This window comes from Pollachius pollachius (assembly GCF_949987615.1).
Source record: "Pollachius pollachius genome assembly, chromosome: 4".
NCBI classification, from domain to species: Eukaryota; Metazoa; Chordata; class Actinopteri; order Gadiformes; family Gadidae; genus Pollachius; species Pollachius pollachius.
The window spans coordinates 16,820,167-16,834,300 of NC_136937.1; the positions used below are offsets into that span (position 1 = coordinate 16,820,167).

A 14,134-nucleotide genomic window follows, 5' to 3' on the forward strand; every position below is an offset into this window, starting at 1 on the left:
TCAAAGAGCCACAGGCCCGTTATTGGTTCGGACTGCAGAATCAATCTTTATGACTAATTCAGGGTGATCTTGTTCTTTTTCACAAAAACATCTAAGTTGAGTCAGCCAACAAAAGTCAACAATCCCATGCATGTGTGCGGGTTCTCGTGCAAAGTATGCAGCAAACTTCAAATTAAATAAAACACTGGTTTATTGTTGGTATGCAACAGGGCTGATCTTTGCATGTGGTGCTTTTAGACAACAATAGAAATCTACCCATGAGCGTTTACATAAACCACTCACAAATGTGCCCGTGGCTGGAGAAGAGCACAAACTCACTCTGTTTCATTGGGGAGGTCTAAAAACAAAACAAATTTCTGACTGACTTTCATCATTTTAAAGGTGCTGCAGGGACGAATATAAAGCTATCATTCGAGTGTAATTTGTTAGAAATGCCATCGCTATCCTTCAGCTGTTAGAGAGATAAATGTGCTGAGAATATCGCTCCTGGTTGTCTGCTCCTGACTCTGTATGTGACTACAGTCCACACCCGGTTAATTTCTAACCTATCAGGGAATCTCTTCCCTTATTTGTTAAGGGAATCCATCTGACCTGTCAATCTAATGTGCACACACCGCATATCAAGCTCCGCCACAGGTGAACAAACCCAAGACTTCTCAATGGGGGAGAGGGATGGGGCGGAGAGGGGCAGGGCTTTTATTTAGGTTGTTTGTTTCCAAAATCTTGCTCTGTTCTGCTCTCTCTAGCTTGCTCACACCTCAAATCTCACAGCAGCTTTAACAGCGTTTTCCATCCGCCCTGTCCCCCGTCTGCAGGTATACTGGCTGAAGAACGACGAACCGCTGAACATGGACAGTAAGGTCGGCGCGAGAGCCGACCACAACCTCATCATCTCCGAGGCCCGCCTGTCCGACTCGGGCAACTACACCTGCCTGGCGAGCAACATCGTTGCCAAGCGGCGCAGCGCCAACGCCGCCGTGGTCGTTTATGGTGAGCTAGGTTCATGTTGTCGTATCAACTGCACGTCCAAAACGCTTAAGGTACGGCCACACTGAACGCGTTACGGGCGTTAAAGGTGTTGAAAATCGGCATTTTTGCATAGGGAACCATTGGTTTAGGCGCGTAGATGCGTTACACGCGCTAAAGCAGCGCGGTAGGTGCGTTAGACGCGTTTTACGCATCTAAATAACGCGCCCAACGCACCAACACGCGGAGTTCAAAAAAATTAACTTTTGCCGCGCCAACGCGTGACGCTTACCCGCGATAGCCAATCAGCGTTGAGCTTGACCCGATGTCAGTGGCAGAGAGACGGAGGACGCACAGAAGCAGAAAGAACATTGACGACCAAGTTATCGTTTCAGTGTATGCTGAAACGATGAGTTGGTGATGAAACTCCCCCAGCTGTGAGCGCCTATGGAGGACGTCATGCACTAGAGTTTAGATTCTCTGCCCAAGCCCAAGCCCGAGCCGACCCGCGGGCCGGGTCGGGCCGATATTTCCCACCACTATCCTCGGGCCTGGCCTTTGATCGAGCGTTTGTGTTTTTTTTTTAATCATTGCTTTATTGGCCTAATCTGAGGAGAAATCTATGCCATAAACAAAAATATTACAGGCCTTTATTTCACGGGTCTTCTCAATGCCGTGGAACGCTCCGTTCACTTGTATGGGTGGTAGTCCGGTAACTTGTCGTCGGTTGCTAAGCGACATCAACGTCTTTGGCAGACTATTTCTCTGCTAATCAACACTACGAATGCTGGTAACGAATACATTGTAAAAAGACACACCATGTGAAGTTATTTTTTCATTTGGGCAAGTAGCCATGTAATAAGCGGGATAATGTATAGAACGTCGCCGGTCATTATCGAAAATAAGCCCCTTCAGGGCGAAGCAAGATACCTCCGCTGGGCGGGCTCATCTAGCTGCATAGGTGCGGTAGGCGCCTATTTAGTGTAACCATTTTAGTGACACACAATGATCAAGCGTCAGGTTAGGCGCGTTACGTGCGTAATGCGTTCAGTGTGGCCGTACCTTTAGAAAACACAAGTGAAAGGCCACTACACAAATGCAATAGGCAGTAAATACAGCTCTATTAAATGTGATGAAAATAATTCTCTATTCAATTGAATTATTTTCCTCACAGCATAACGTTAACCCATTTGTTTTTTGTGTTTCTGTGTTCCCAGTGAACGGCGGCTGGTCTCTCTGGACCGACTGGTCGCTGTGTAATGTGCGCTGTGGGCGGGGCTTGCAGAAGCGCTCGCGCACCTGCACCAACCCGGCGCCGCTCAACGGGGGGGCCTTCTGCGAGGGCATGTCGGTGCAGAAGAGCACCTGCAACACACTCTGTCCAGGTGAGCTCCACCACACACACTCTGTCCAGGTGAGCTCCACCACACACACTCTGTCCAGGTGAGCTCCACCACACACACTCTGTCCAGCTGAGCTCCACCATACGAATGAAGCATGTTAAAGATGGCATGAAAATGTCACTTTCTGAGGTTTTCTAACATTAATATGAGTTCCCCTGGCCTACCTATGCTCCCCCAGTAGGTAGAAATTTTGTTGGATGTATAACGAGCACTAGGCATTCTGCTCCGCCTTTGAAAAAACGAAGCTCAGACACGCCGTTTTGGAATTTTCCCCGTATGTCGTCATAAGGGGAGATGCCACCTCCCCTTTCCATGCCTTATCAGCCCAGAGAATTTGGCCCGCCAATGAGCTACGACCGTGCGAGCGCCACATGTGTGTGTGTGTGTGTGTGTGTGTGTGTGTTAACACACACTGTAACGCAAGTGTTTCACACTTCTTTATTATTTGGATCACTGTTCTGCTTTTGATGATATGGCACATAACACGTCAGATCTTTGACGTCTCTGGTATTCCCACAACGAGGCAGTAGTTGGGGTTATCCCAGCCATCGTTGAGCCCCGCTGCCCGCAAGGCACCACCGCCATGAACACCATCGCCCGCTGCCGCAAGGCAGCACCGCCGCGAAGCACCACCGCCCGGCAGCGGGCAGCCGGCAGCGGGCAGCCGGCAGCCGGCAGCCGGCAGCGCACGGTTCAGTCTACTTCAGATTGATGTGGAAGAGGAAGAACCAGAGACATCGGAGAACCCGACGCAGTCGTTGATTCATAGTATCGTCTGGAGGCGCACACAGCTTTTGGCACAATAATATGTATTATATGATATGTATTATATGACATTATTTAGATATAGAGCTCCAGGACTGTAATGCAAGTGTTGTACCTTTCTTTGTTATTTGGATAACCGTTCTGCTGTTGGTGTGCATAACACGTCGGACTCTCGTCTCTGGTAATTCCACAACGAGACTCATAGTGGGGGTTATCTCAGCCATGGTTGAGAAGGAATTGGGGCAATGGAACTTTGGCCGAAGTACATGAACCAAGACATGGAGGAGAAAGGGATTGTTGCCCGCGATTGTCGCCCGCTTGAGCACTGCTTCCCGCTGCCGAGGGACCACATCCTCGGCGCTGCCCGCTTTAGGAGGCGGTGGTTCCTAAGGGCTGCCCGCTGCCGAGGTGGTGGTCCCTCGAACGAGGGTCCGGCGGGAGACGATCGCGGTCAACAATCGAGGGCAACAATCCATGTCGTGGTTCAGTCTACTTCAGATTGATGTGTACGTGGAAGAACCAGAGACGTCGGAGAAACCGACGCGGCCATTTGAGATTCATAATATCAACTGGATACAGCTTTTGGCCGTAATAATGTATATTATATGATAGAGATATCTAGTATAATATGATATTATTTAGATATAGAGCTCCAGGACTCCCGCTGGAGCACCTGGAGTGTTCTAGAATATTAGCAGAACACGGCCAAAGGCTGTGTGCCCCTCGCCATTGTGACACATCCACTGTAAACAGAGCGCATGGTACCGTGACTACAAGCTGCTCAGGGCCACACCCCCACCCTCCTCCTTGACCCATCGCTCTCCTCCTCATTTAAATTAAAGCAAAAACAGACACCGAAATGGCGCGTTTGGGGAAAGCTCAATGTGCGACTGGCTCGTAGCCTGTAATTTGGCTGAATTTCGGGAACGTCTTCAAATACTGTGTTAGGGGCCTTTAAAGAAGTGTTGTGCAGTAAAATGAGCGTGACGCTACAAGATGCTGTAGGTCAAATTTACAAGCTAATGTTTGAGTTTAATGTTTTAGAAATGGCATCGCTATCCGTCAGCTATTAGTGAGTTAAATGCGCTGCGAGAATATCCGTTAAGTGCTGACTGCGCCTGACTCCCGGCTCATTTCTGGCCTATCAGTGCATATCTTCCCTGATTGGTTTTGGGGAGCCAACTTGTCAATCACAGATTCATGCAATGCATCATTTCCCTATGTTAAAGAAATGAAGGGATGTTGGTCGTTTAGTACAAAAACGTGTTTTCTTCTTTAATTCTCTGAATTCTTACCAAAAGCAGCTTCAAGAAGACTAATTATACTCATAATCATCATTATTAGACGGCAAAACACTATAAACTACACACATGTCAACATCGCTCCAACCTTAGGGGCACCCAACGCCAAAGAGAAAAAACGAATAAGCCCCAAAGTATATTGAATTGTTTTCACACTGAAACCAAACAAAGGTCTTTTAGTTTTTTTCTCTCCACCTGGAAAGAAACTCAATGACGAATGGGGGGAGGAGGAGGACCAGGAGTCATAAGATGGAAGGGCAAGGGGGGAAAAAAATAGTCTAGAATAAATATAAAGAAAACAAGCAGAGAGAGAGAGAGAGGAGCTTAAAGTTTTGAAAGTGCTGAGGAAGAGGGCCAGATATCTAATCGTCAACGTAATCTGCACTTTCCAAGTGTGTGTTTCCAGACTGATAGCCCTGACTTTGTGTTTTCAGTGGGCTTGTGCATAAGAAAACTACAGCGGGAGATGGAGAGAAAGGGGCTACTATTATAATCAATCATCCTGCTTTCCCTCAAACCAACAGACCACCACTCTCTCTCATCCCTCTCTCTCTTTCAGAGGGATTCGGTTTCCACTCCTGGATCTATTTCTTTTTTCTTCTTTCTTTCTTTCTTTCTTTAGTTTGTTCTTTCATTTGTTTGTTTGTTCGGCCATTCCGTACAACATAAAAATCAGCATTTAGATTAACAAGATCTTTATGGAGAGGTCAAGGTGGAGAGGAGGCTTGATGAAACATGACACAATCAAAGTGACTTTGTGTTCAAAGTCAGCAGGATGGTGTAACGTTGTACACAGACCTGCTCCTGTGAGAGGGTGAGGGGAAGAAACAGCATCTTCTGCTTTTTTTTGGTTGGGGGGTTGAAAGAAAAGCTGGCCGGGCGAACTACAGTACCACAGGAAGCTGCACAAAGAGAGGTTGTAGCTTCTAATTTAGGCTTGGTCCAGCTGCTTTTGTAAGCAAGCCGTGCACGTTTCTGCTCTGTCAGATGTTTGGAAAGAATATATTGACTCTCATTTCCAACCCCTCTCTCTCTCTCTCTCCCTCTCTCATGTTGGCTCGTTCGCTCACTCTCTCTCATGTTGGCCCTTCGTTGTTCGCGCTTTCCGTCTCGGCCCTTTCTCTTCCCTTTTCATCACTTTCTCTGGACTCCCCAATATCTCCCTCTCCCTCCTTCTCTCCCAATCTTTCTCTTGCTTTCTCTACAAATTCTCTCTCTCTCTCTCTCTCTCTCTCTCTCTCTCTCTCTCTCTCTCTCTCTCTCTCTCTCTCTCTCTATCTATATATATTCTAATCAATGAATGTGAATGGATCAGATCACCACCCAGGAGATTGGCACCCATCTCATATCACTACCAGATGTGGAGCCGTTCCAAGCTTTGGGTTTCGGTCTTCTTGTGTGAAACGTTCAAAGTCCAACAAATTAGTCTTTCACAAAGGTTAGTCATGCAACACATTATAGTCATGCGTCATATTATGTCATATTCTCACTTTAATATATTTTTAAGGGGAGCATACATTCATCCATAATTGAATAAAGTTAGTACAGTTTAATTAATCTAGTCAGCAATGATTAAGAACGTATTAATATATTATTAATAGTGGTGGTTACGTTAATATTTTGATTTAGAAGTTCCAAATGCCTATTGTTTCCATGGATATCCATTGGCTTATATTCCGTGACTCAAAATTCTTCCAAGTCTTGTTTTGGCTCCAAATAGCGATATCATCAGCCCATCAGATCAGAGCAATTGGCAAAAACAAAAAGATTCCTCTCCACAAATGGATTTCAACCAAAAAAAATACTCTTACGTCCTATCCCTTAATTTCCTTCTTCATCTTCTGCTCCCTAATCTTCTTCCTCTTTTCTTCTTCTTCTTCTTCTTCTTCTTCTTCTTCTTCTTCTTCTTCTTCTTCTTCTTCTTCTTCTTCTTCTTCTTCTTCTTCTTCCTCGTCCGTAATCTGTCTGTTATGGCAAGACGCTGGTACCTCACTAGAGATCTTCTGATACCATGTTTCCCTCCCGATACCGATTCCAATACCTAAACTATGAGTGTGTTTTTTTTGGGGGGGGATATATATCAGCTGTATACTACTAACCCAGTATGGATCTGATATTATTGCTATCATTGTTGAAAGGCCTGGCTCAGGTTAAACCCTTTGTTAAAACACGAATAAATACATACAGAATCTAGCATTAGCAAACTAAATGACTAAGCTTAATGTCAAAAATGGAATGTAAATATATGTACAGAGAATTAATTCTACATATTTCTTTGTATTATTATCTAGTGTGACTCATAATTAGGTAATTTTTCAGTCAAACTAGATAATTTACATTTCTAAATTCATATTATAGTCATGTATTTGTACTTTAGCAAGAGCTTCTATGTTTTTTGACTTAGTAGCTCAAAGGCACTTAGGTTTGATATCACACGTTTGCAACTTCCGACTTCCCAGCTCCAACCGATTAACGAACGCAGCATAACACCGCACGTATTTGTGATGTTCTTTGCCTGTGTAGTAAATTATCTAGTCATGTGATGGTATCAGATCGGCACATAGACCAGCTTAATACCGATATCCAATACATGTCAGTATCAGAGGGGTTTTTCCTGGATCAACTTTAAACCTCACCACACACACAGGACAAACTGCTCGCCTACTTGCAGTTTGCCACCACTGGTCAGGCGTCAGGGTTCGCTGTTGCCTGACCCTAATTTCCGCTAGAGACAGAACACAGACCGGCCTAACCACTGGAGCCTCGCCCCCCATGACTCCTCTCACTAGTAATCATCCCCAACTTGTTCCCTCTCATCATTCCCAAAACGACATAAAGTCGTTTTAGTCACTCTATGAAAATTCCCTTTATTCTCTCTGTCTCTGTCAATCTCTCTGTCTCTGTCTCTGTCCCTCTCACTTGCTCTACATCAATCTCATGATCAGTTATCTGCCTGGAGAATTTTGCGGTTGTCAATTTTCTGCGGTTGTCAAGATTCTAATGAGCTGCTGTCACATGACGAAATGGTCAGTAATTGCCAGTAAAAAAATGTCACAGAGTAGGTTGATTGACTGCACGCATCTACAATCCGTTCGTTAGTTTGTAAATAATGTTGTTTGTTGAATAACTCCTGGAAAGGTTCATATAGGCCAAATGCCTTATGATCAATTACATTAAGTCACTTGTCGGCTGTTGAATAAATTATACATTTACTTTTTAAATTATAGCTACTGGTTTTCTGGCCGTTCTTTTAAGGAAAGTAATAGTCCTTACATACAAATGCGAAAGAAAAGTGGATTGGATCAGAGTGGAGCAAATAAGTAAAGATTAGGTTTATGAATCCCCCCCCCCCAAGGAAGGCTTAACCTTGACATGATATACTGAGGAAAAGTTAATTAGATAACGCAATTCTATTACAAGCTCTTTTTTTTGGGTTGCTGAGGGAAAATATTACATAAAACAGCCATTACACTGCCAGAAAATGATTAAAATATGAACTTTAGATGTGCAATAGATAAACAGCAAGTACTCCTGGTAGCCTCCGCTAACCCAAACACTGAATTTATGTACGTATATATCTGTATGAATGTTTGCATGTATGTTCGTTTGTATGTGTGTGTGGGTGTGTAGGTGTGTGTGTGTGTGTGTTTGTGTGTGTAAACGTACATACGTGTATCTATGTATGTACGTACATGTATGTATGTATGTATGTATGTATATATGTAGGTGTATTTATCTAAGTATGTATGTCGTGTATCTATGTATGTGCCTCCTCAGTGTGTGTATGGACGTCTCCCCTCTCACGTCTCCCTGCGTGTTGCAGTGGACGGCGGCTGGGGCCCGTGGAGCCTGTGGACGGCGTGCGGCGTGGACTGCGGGCGCCAGCGGAGCCGGGACTGCGCCGAGCCCGAGCCGCGGCACGGGGGCCGGCCCTGTGACGGCTCCGGGCTGGGGGCCGACAACTGCACCGGGGGCCTCTGCATACAGAGTGAGTGGGGCCGGACGTCTCTGAGGCTCTGGGGCCAGAGCGCTGGGCCTCGAGGGGCCGTTGGGGCCAAACGTCTTCAGGACGGAGACGCTATCGTACCCTCCTTTATGGACTCAGTCGTCCTCCAGGAGGGAGCAGGGGGAGCCTCTGGCTTTGTGGCCGTAGATTACACTTTGAAGGCAATCAGCGCTATGCTGTGCTTTATAGACACACACGCGCACACGGACAAGTGTACAAGAGTGTGTTCATATAAACATACAGAGACACTCATGTACACACACGCACTCACATACATACATCGTTTAAATGCGTACACAGACACTCGTATAAACACACACACGCAAACGCTCACATAAATCCACACACGCACACACCCAAAAACACACTCATATAAATACCCAAATACACAGACACGTAAATACTCACACACACACACACACACACACAAATTCTAATAAATGAGCACAAACACACCCTAACACAAACGTTCAAAAGCTTTGAGGTGAGACTAAACCAGACGTTTGTTGTGTCCTTGTCATTGCAGATGGAAATCTGCTTCATAACATCAAGCCACAAGGTAGGTTCTCCAGGGTGACGGTTCTGCAGGGTGAGGGTTCTCCAGGGATAAGGTTCTCCTGGGTTAGGATTAGGGTTCTCCAGGGTTAGGGTGCCACATGGCAGGATTAGGGTACCTACTGAGAGTTTAAAGCTGTACAGCAACATACACAATTCAGCCCAACATGACCAAATGGGTCATCATGAACACTCATATATATAAAGCTATATAAAATACCCTGTGTTCATATGTTCCTAGCATTGGTCAGCCCAGTGGCAGTGGGGCTTAATAACATCAACACTGGCAGTGTTGATGTTATTAAGCCACTCACGACCATAACACAGTTTTACAGAAGTGAGCGAACAGAAGTACTGCTGAGAACCCAGCCGGCCTCTGCTGTCGGCGGGTGTATGTTTGTACAGTACATGGAAACCTTCCCCTGACGCCGTATCAAATGGAGCGCTGACGGAGACACAACTGTCAGTAACACTGATATGCAGCCGGTACACAGACAATTTCAATCCCGTTCTAACGTCCGCCGGTGGAGTGAGGCCCTCTGCTTGTCTTGACGTGGAGCTGGCCTCTTCATATTGTATCAGCGCTTTCCATAATACATGCAGCGATTATTTATATCGGTTTCACGTTGCCTCCGTTTGAACCAATCCTAATCCTATTATGAATTTCATCAAGCTACAATATTTAATTTGAATGCAGTATAAAAGCTATGTTTCTCATTATCCAGCAGTTCATCCTAGCCGTTTCTGGCCCTTAAAATGGTCTGCTTGGTTTCATGAAGTTGTGTAAAGTCAAAGTATATCCATCTTTTATGCATGATTGTAATTCCTACTTCTGAAGCATTATGATCATCATTATGCATCATGGTGCATAATGATATGTATGTGAAAATGCTAAACTATGCATAAAAACATAATTTGAATGCATTGTGATCTAACATATTATTACATGCATAATTGTGACGCATAATTGAAACAGGGCTTCAGGGAAAGTATCTGATGATCCATTATTTTAAGGGTTATAATTTAGAAAAGAAAGTCAAGGTTAGTTTTGTGTAATTAGTACACGCGACCCGCAGGTCACCGTCAGGCGATGGTGATCATGGCCAAGTTCCAAGTTCACAGGGCGCCGGCTTCTTAACTCAAATAGTCACATGACCTTTCAAAGTCAGGTCAGGTTATTTATCATAATCACAATTAAAGTCAAAAAGGGCTCTGCACACGCCCGTATCCAAACGGGATGTTACGTCTCTCTCCTCTGACAACCTATCCCCTGACCTGCCTGATAGCTTTGGGCAAAACAATGACACATGATAGTGGGGGTCAATCTTCTAGTCGGCTAGACAGGAATAGGTGACATTGTTCCAATCAAAAAAGGCCACGAGAGGATAAGGAAACGCAGGTCATCAAGTATGTTGTATTGAGTTTCATTCTGAACCTACAGTCTGTAGTTTCAGACTACAGTCTGTGGTTTCAGATTGTATCAACACTATATATATATTGTAGGCCCGTAGGAAGGACTTGGTTTGGGTTTGAACCTGAAACTTTGGGCTCTGATGTAACACCCCCCCGCCACTAGACCAGGGGTTCCCAACCTTGGGGTCGGGGCCCCACTTGGGGTCCCCTGGTTTGCAGATAGGGCCGCAGGAGATCACAGACATAAGTTATAGATATCTTAGGATCCATTTCAGAAAATTTAGCGTCCGCTATACAGAAACTCAGTGCCTAATGATTCATAGCCACCAGCTAATACTAATCGTTGAGTGTGTGGTAGAGTGGTGTGATTACGTACACCTGGGCGTTGATATCCCCGGCAGATGATGATTGGGTGAAAACTATTTGTAGATTCACAAATGTTAATGATGGGGTTGCAAACATATTCAGAGCAAGAAATTAGGAAGCGGCCCAAAAACGGTTGGGAACACCTGCTGTAGACTATGCATCCTCTCCTTTATTTTGAGGAACTGCATGACGTTTCATGACATTTCTGGAATAAAAGATCACTGATAGCAGGGAGGTACTTTATTCCGAAATGACATCACTCATTTGTCAACACCGTTTAATTCTGCAGCCCTGACTCAGTACATTATTAAGATCACAAAACTGAACTTTATCGCTACCCCAACGACATCCATCACACATAAATCTCTCTGATGAACGGCGTCGATCAAACTATGCTATTTCCGCTAAATATGAGCCATTTCTGCGAAAAGCTCTTCTCATCCATCCCGTACATTATGAACTACGTGTCCAACGTGTCCAGATCTGCGTGTGTTAACGTCAATCACAGATTATGCATAATGGCCTAAACAAATTGTGTGTTTGCCTATCTTTTCATCAAGTGTCTATGTTTGTTTATCGGCGCCGGGCAACAGTTTAGACCGCTTCAACAGATGCAGGAACATCTGTGGAAACTTCCCCAGCCCTCAATTAACCTGTTAATGCAACACCAACACTGCACACTTGGTCTGAATTCTCCTCCCATAATGCCTCTGGCTACTTATCAGGCTTCCCCAGAAAAGTCCACCTTTCCTTTTTTCTTTTGTACAACGGAGCTCATTATTTTCTTGAAGAACTGAAGCTGGAATTCATTTCTCAGCTCTTTTTCTTGGTGGGGGGACGTGTCTCATGCTGCCGTGCCTTTTGGACCGGCAACAGGGTAATCGCTGGTGATGAGCTAATTTAATGAATTGCTTCTGTCAGATGGTCCCTGTGGACGGCTCTGTGGCACCACACATCAGACCCAAACGCCGTTTGTGAAATGACATTCAGGTGTTGGGTTGATTAGAAGTGCTTTCTCTGTGTGGCTCCTCATTAGCACTAGCTTCTCACACTCCTCTCTCTCGCTCTTGCTCTTTCTCCAGCATACTACCACACACACACACACACACACACACACACACGCACACGCACACGCACACATCACGATGCAATTTCAAACCAGCAGGAATAAAACCTAAAATAAAGTTGTAGGAAACCCACTGAAGCTAACACACAGTTCACAGTCTTCAAGCAGACAAAACCTATTATGGAGACAACAGGAATCATTTTCAGTTGTTGGTTTACTTTCCAACAGAATAATAGTTCTTTGCAGCATGATTAAAGGAAAGGGTGTTTAGCAATCAGAAGCGTTCGTATCTATAAAATCCCCCAAATGTACTTAGCTTTTAACTCCTGATCTTTTTATCTTTAATTCTTAGTATCCTTTTTCCAACCACTCTTCTCTCTCTCCCTCTTTCCCCTCAGTCCCTCCCTCCCTTTCCCCCCCTCCTGCCCTGGTAGAGGTGGAGAGCAGCAGTGACGTGATGCTGTACACTGGGCTGGGTGCGGGGGTCCTGACGGTGGTGGTCCTGATCGTGGTGGTCACTCTGTACCGGAGGAGCCACAGCGAGTGTGGCGTGGACGTCATCGACTCCTCCGCCCTCAGCGGCGGCTTCCAGTCCTTCACCTTCAAGACGTCCCACCAAGGTCAGCTCACACACACACACACACACACACACACACACACACACACACACACACAAATGCCCAGGTCACATTTTTCAAATAAGGGTACATTAATGAACCCTTAAGTAACATTAGTAAAGTAATAAGCACTGTTATATAGCATCAGCATGGGTTAACCATAACCATCCATCAAATAATGTATAAATGAGTACCTTAGTTAACATGAACACCATTTATAGTTATTAACCGGACCATTAGTTCGTTAATACGTTCCTTTGTTAATAAGTATTACTTCAATAACAAATTGTATTAGTAATTAATTCATTAGTAATTGAACGCGTGTCTTATGAACAAGACAAGTATGCACAAAGTTGAATTGACATTTGTTATGCCAACCCTGACCCCGTTATATCGTCCAATCAGGAAGTCCCAGGGTAACGACCAACGGGCTGCCTCCAGCCGGCCTCTCCACCTTATAAAAGTAAAAAACTCTGGCCCCCCACATGCTTCCTCAGTCCTCGTTAGGAGACGAAGAAGGACACGTTTAAGGGCGCTGCTGATGATCTGGTGTCTCACTATAATGACAGACCTGGCGCTCCGTCTCCCCATAAACCCCGCCTGCTCCCTCTCTCCCGGCTGCCGGCGCTGCCTGATGAATCAACAGCCCTGTTCACCAGAACCGTCAAAGTCCACTAAGCACTGAATGAATTCATCACAACCTTGATTGGATGTAAAGAGAGAAATGTCCTCCTAGGTTCATGACGCTTCATAAATGTAGAACTGTGGTGTTAAAAAGCCGTTCAATAAAACCCTGTGGGAAGCGGCGTCTCCGGAGAAGCAAATCTAGCGACAGGCGCTTGGGTCGACCCTTGAGCCAAATAATGATTGAGGCAAAACGAATGTGTCTCAGCCCGGGATGTCTCAGGGCTTTAAAGCTGCATATCTAACACGACACTTCATTTGACCAAAGTCTGCTCAGACTGCTCCGTCTCAGCACATCTCTTTTCTACTAATAGCTAGCGTTGTTGCCTCTGACTGGGATACGAACACGACTACGACGGCACTTAGGTTTTGACGGACAAGACAGGTTGCTCTCTCTCCTGTTATTTGATCACACGGTCGCTGGGTCGCTCTCCGTCTCGATGAGGGCTCTCCTGAAAGCACTTCTTTGCAAATAGATGGAAGAATAACAGCTGACTTTGGTAAAAGAAAAAAAGAGACATCCAGGGATTTCTTTGGGTGGAAAAAACAACTCTTTCTTTAATATCATCCTCAGAGAATCGAGATGTCAGAAAACTAATGCTCATCCACTGTTAGCATGAATCCCAACCTTCAGGTCAGGTGCGGGGCGTAGGTTGGTCCTTAGCAGCTTCTCCTTGTCTGTTGTGAAGGAACATGTTAGCGATGGACAATCTAAAGCTACAGGAAGCTCCATACGTCTGCGAGGTCAAATCCCTGGCCGTAGCTGTGGCGCTGCTGCTAATACAACTGTAGCTCTGCCTGTCTGACAGGGTCGGGCCAGGGCGTCTAACACAGGCCATGTTCTGGGACTAATCCACCACTATAGGCACTGCTGACCAAGAGCCTGATTCAATGTCTGCAAAGTCTGGACACAAAAACAACAGTTAAGAAGTTTGTTTTGAAAAAATAAAAAAGCTGGCCTTTGCTAGCTTCAACTTTTCATCATGTCAAAG

The 14,134-nt window shown here is 45.3% G+C and overlaps 1 protein-coding gene across 1 annotated transcript in view; it reads left to right on the forward strand.

Annotated features, from left to right (window-relative positions):
• The window catches only part of LOC307074207 (netrin receptor UNC5D-like), a gene marked incomplete at both ends in the record, with an annotated part of 172,223 nt that overhangs the window by 114,369 nt on the left and 43,720 nt on the right, over nt 1-14,134 (forward strand). The window contains 5 exons of the mRNA XM_079734232.1: nt 816-990; nt 2,184-2,351; nt 8,259-8,423; nt 8,968-9,000; nt 12,276-12,461. Of these exons, the coding sequence (XP_079590358.1) occupies nt 816-990; nt 2,184-2,351; nt 8,259-8,423; nt 8,968-9,000; nt 12,276-12,461 (727 nt within the window). The remainder of the gene's footprint in view (nt 1-815; nt 991-2,183; nt 2,352-8,258; nt 8,424-8,967; nt 9,001-12,275; nt 12,462-14,134) is intronic.